General features: G+C 42.5%; 1 protein-coding gene across 1 annotated transcript; it reads right to left on the bottom strand.

Annotated features, from left to right (window-relative positions):
* Positions 1-537: 537 nt before the first annotated feature.
* LOC148789357 (uncharacterized) lies at positions 538-2,267 on the bottom strand. The gene is made up of 4 exons (XM_088882559.1): positions 2,203-2,267; positions 1,803-1,968; positions 1,211-1,533; positions 538-901 (listed from the first exon to the last, which is right to left on the bottom strand). The coding sequence occupies exons 1-4, from the start codon at positions 2,265-2,267 to the stop codon at positions 538-540; spliced, it is 918 nt and encodes a 305-aa protein (XP_088738685.1).
* Between the last annotated feature and the right edge of the window lie 2,362 nt (positions 2,268-4,629).

Here is a 4,629-nt window from a genome sequence, read left to right on the forward strand (position 1 = left end):
TTCCTCTAGCCCCACGATCAATAACAGTCCAAACGGAGGTATCCAGTAACCTCCCGTGGTAAAGCCACTCCACCCGATAGAAGTCCTATCACACCGGATGACGTCACACATTTTTTTGCATATCAGGGCACGAGTAATAGAGCCAATATCTCGAAGCCCTAGTCCACCCTTCTACTTTGCCTTACACACCTCCTACCATGCTACTTGTGCGTAACCACTCGTTCCCGTGCCTTTCCAAACAAATCCCCGCAGTCACTTCTCAATCTCTTTAATGATCCCTTTTGGCAATATGAATGCGGATGCCCAATAAACAGTAAGAGCCATAAGGACGGATTTAATTATTTGCACCATCCCCACATACGATAACGACATTCCCTCCCATCCATTAATACGTGCGTCAATTTTCGATAAAAGTGGCTGACAATCACAGATAGACAATCTATACGAAAGCAAAGGAAGGCCAAAGTACCTAATCAGGAGATGCCCCTTCGCGAAACCCAAAATCGCTAACATCTGGTCTTTCACCCCTTGCACAGATCATGAGATGATGAGGTGGCTCTTTTGTACATTCAGTCGAAGTTCTGACCACTCCGCAAAGCGGCCCAACCTCTCCTTAAGAACCTTGATGGAATTAATATCAGCTCTGCAGAAGAGTAGTAAATCATCTGCAAATCCCAACTGAAAAACCTTCAGTATCTCACATTTCCAATTATAGGTAAATTGCATGCCCTCCTCAATCAATTGCAGAAAGCCCAAATGCAAAACTTCCATAACAAGTACAAAAAGGTAAGGCGATAAAGGGTCTCCCTGTTGTAGCCCCCTCACTCCAGCAAAGAACCCGTGGGGTTTCCCATTGAGGCATATCGAGAATGAGGCCATCATGACACACTCCCCAATCCACCTAATGAACATTGGTGGGAACCCGAAAAGCCGCAAAACCGCTTAGAGGAAGTCCCACTCCACCGTGTCATAGGCCTTCCCGATATCCATATTTAGTGTACATCTTGGAGGAAGGCGCGCCTGATTCTAGCCCGTGAACAGTTCCTGAGCTAACATAATATTGTCCCCAATGCTTCTTTCGAGGATGATAGCTGCCTGACAAGAACTAATCAACTTGTCCAAAACCACCCTCAACCGTTGGACAAGTCATTTAGCAATGATCTTATATAAAACAGTGCAACATGAGATAGGTCGAAAATCACTGACAGACATAGGAGTATGTACCTCTGGAATCAATGCCACTAGTGTGGAGTTAACTTGCTTAAGAAGTTTTCCCATAGTAAAGAAGTCCAGTACCGCCCTTGTAACTTCTGTCCAACCATTGGCCCAAGCTACCTTAAAGAATCCTGACGAGAAACCATTAGGGCCCGGAGCCTTGTCCTCCGGAATCTCAAACACTGCCTGCATTACGTCCTCCGGTGAGAAAGGTAGAAATAGGTGGTTAGCCTCCTCGTCAGAAAGAATATGCTTCGCCCAAGGTCTGAGGCAGCTAATATCCACCAATGATCGACGTCTATTACCTCCTAAGAGGTTCTGGTAGTATGAGATAAACTCATGGCAACCTCATCTGGCTACATGTGAGTAGTACCATTCTCATCATTAATCTGCAAGATCCTCCTCACCGCCCGTCTCTGAGCGATCTTGTGAAAGAAAACCCGAGAGCACTGGTCACCTCCCTTCATCCACTACATCTTGGCTCTCTACTGCAGCATAATTTGCTCAAGCTTGGCCGCTTTCGCATACATGATCCGGGAGCAATGTTCTAGGCATAGGAAGAGCTCATTCTGTCTGTCCGAGCTTACCAAGTTTTGCGCCTCATCAAGAAATCCCTTCGCCAATTGGATATTGAGAGTTAAGTCCCCTTTATTCGTCCGCGGCTGCCTGAAGACCGGTTTCAAGACCTTGAGTTTACGTGTTACCGCATACATAGGCACACCTACCACCTCGTGCTGCCAAATACTCTGAACACTGGGGATAAAATCAGGCGAGAGGGTTAGGTAATTACGAACTGAAGCATACCTCCATTTTGTTGTTAATTCCCGTATAAGACTAACGGCAAGTGATCAGAAGTTCGACGTGTAAGGTTAGGATATGACGAAGTAGGAAACCTCGCAAGCCAGCGGTCATTGATGAAAATTTGATCTAGTTGCTTCCATAAACACTGCGTGGTTGTACTGCAATTGTGCCATGTGTACCACTCACCTTGCATAGGTAGTGGCATCAATCCAGCCTCTTGAATGTCCAGTACTAAATTCTTCCATGGCCATCCTTATATCTCCCGATATGCCACAAACTTCATTTAGATCGCAGACTGCATTGAAATCCCCTCCTACCAGCCACGGAAAGTCCGTGCACTGCGGGGCCAGTGTCCCCAAAGTATTCCATAGAGCCAGCCTATCAATCACCTCAGATGCTCCATAAACAACAGTAATAATAACAGATTCATTGTCGGCCCTACTAGTGATACTAATCTTCCAAATCAAGAACATGGACATCAATAAAATTATCCTCCCATGCAAGTCATATACAATTCTCAACAGATGCATAATCAACAAAACATTTCCATTGGGGCAACAGGCAAGACTGAACATGCATGACATTATTAATACAAATGCGATTTTCTAAAATGCCCATAAAATGTAACCTGTATTAAGAGACAAGGTCCTTTAATGCAAGTTGATGGTCTCGTTTATTCAGTCCACTCACATTCCACATAGTAATATTCAACATGGATCACCAAACGGGGCTTCATGTATTAGGATCCCTAGACGGCTCATCTGTATCGTCAAGTAAATGTAAAGCATCAAATGCATTATATATAAACACTGCCTTACTCCTATCTTCATGGTTAGGTACATTGTGTTCATTAGGTACATTGCTCTCCTTCGATCTATCAACAACCTCATGGGCAGGATTTGGAAGCCTTTCCTTTTCCCAAACAGGTTCCGGTGGAGGTCGGGGGGTGTTTATTTTAGGCACGTACACTGCTACCGGTGGCTTTGTAGGTTTGTTTGATTTGTTCAATGAACAGTCCTTCGCCGTGTGCCCTAATGTCATACAATCTGTGCATTTTGGGGGGTGCCATTCGTATTCAACATCGACTTTGCAAGGTGCCTCCCCTCCATCTTCATCCGGCGTCATGATAATAATATGTTTTCTCAGCTTCTGTGTAATGTCAAGCATCACGCATCCACGAGCAAAATCCAGTCTCATGCATGCTCTCGTTATTGCATCCGGGTAAAGAGGCTTACCAACTCCACTCGCAACAGTATTCAATACTTCCCTATAAACTACTTATTACGTGAGCCTCAGAAGATACTTTTTGCCTAATGGCTACATAAACACATATTACATTTTGTTGTTGTTGATTTATAAGGGAACTAGAGCAGGCTACCATGTGACAAAAGATCTTCTTTCTAAAGACAATTGATTCAAATATTGAAATAATTTCAGAGATTTTCCTGACTTTGTGCGCTACATGCAATAGTGCCTAGAATTACTACTAGAAAAATATATAAAAGATCGTTGGGCCATGCGGGTTCTCCATAACAATTACGACCCATACCTTTAGCTTCTTGGATAGAGAGATCTATGAATCCGGATCCTAATGCATATAGATACAAATGGCCACTGGGAGCAAGAATTTCCAAGAACATTTGGAACATCTCATTTCTGAGCAAAAGAGCCGTTTCAAATAGTGTTCGATCGGTTACGTATTAATCAATATTCGATTTATTGCTCTAAAGTTATCGACAAAAATGATTTGTCTGAGCCACTACATACTTTTTGTGTAAGTCACTTCATTTTTTGTCCAAGTTGCTCTTTTTTTTTTTCTAACTCACTTCCTTTTCATATGTGAGTTTTGAGAATTTGATTCTGATTGTATCTGTATACCCTTTGTTGAAATTTTGTTTAATCTATATTTTATTTGGGTTGCTAACTCAACGGTAGAGTACTGGCTTTTAAGTGCTGCTAGAATCTTTTACACATGCAGATAAAATGAGGAATTCGTTTATACCATTGGTGAAGTTGGACCGCAGCCGGTGCTGCAAGGGAATAAATGAAAAAAATGGTCAATAAGTGAACCTTGGATACCGAAGGCGCCCTTCAGGTGATCTCGTAGTTCGAATGGACATTTGATATTGTTGCTCCTGGAAACAAACATGTCATGAAGTATGTGTCCGGATAGTCCAAAGTCTCGGTAGTTAGCTCTAGGTCTTCTGATTGAAAAATAATGGTTTGGTAGCTCGCAAGGCTTATAACCTTGAGGTCACTAGTTCAAATCCCGCCTCCAAAACATCTTTTTTACTTTATAAAGACCATACATATTGATAGATAGAACTGCTCTTTATTTGTTGAATAGACAGATTAGCTGAGCTTTGAGTTAGGAGTTAGTAGCTATGAGCTAGGAGTCCTATTGGAGTTGGTAGCTATTGTAGCTTGTAGTTATGAGTTATTCTATAGGTTTAAGAGTTTCTCTTTCCTCTTTTGCTCGTCTATAATAGGCCTCTCGGGAGCTTGATAGAGTCTTAAAGAGTAGTAAGATTACTGGAATTCAACCTGGACATTGATCTGAAATAGCCTTTTTCATCCGTCAAAGGACGAAGGATAATCTATTTCAACTCACTT

Source organism: Sesamum indicum, linkage group LG1 (genome assembly GCF_026168435.1).
Source record: "Sesamum indicum cultivar Baizhima isolate 11 linkage group LG1, ASM2616843v1, whole genome shotgun sequence".
Classification (NCBI taxonomy): Eukaryota; Viridiplantae; Streptophyta; class Magnoliopsida; order Lamiales; family Pedaliaceae; genus Sesamum; species Sesamum indicum.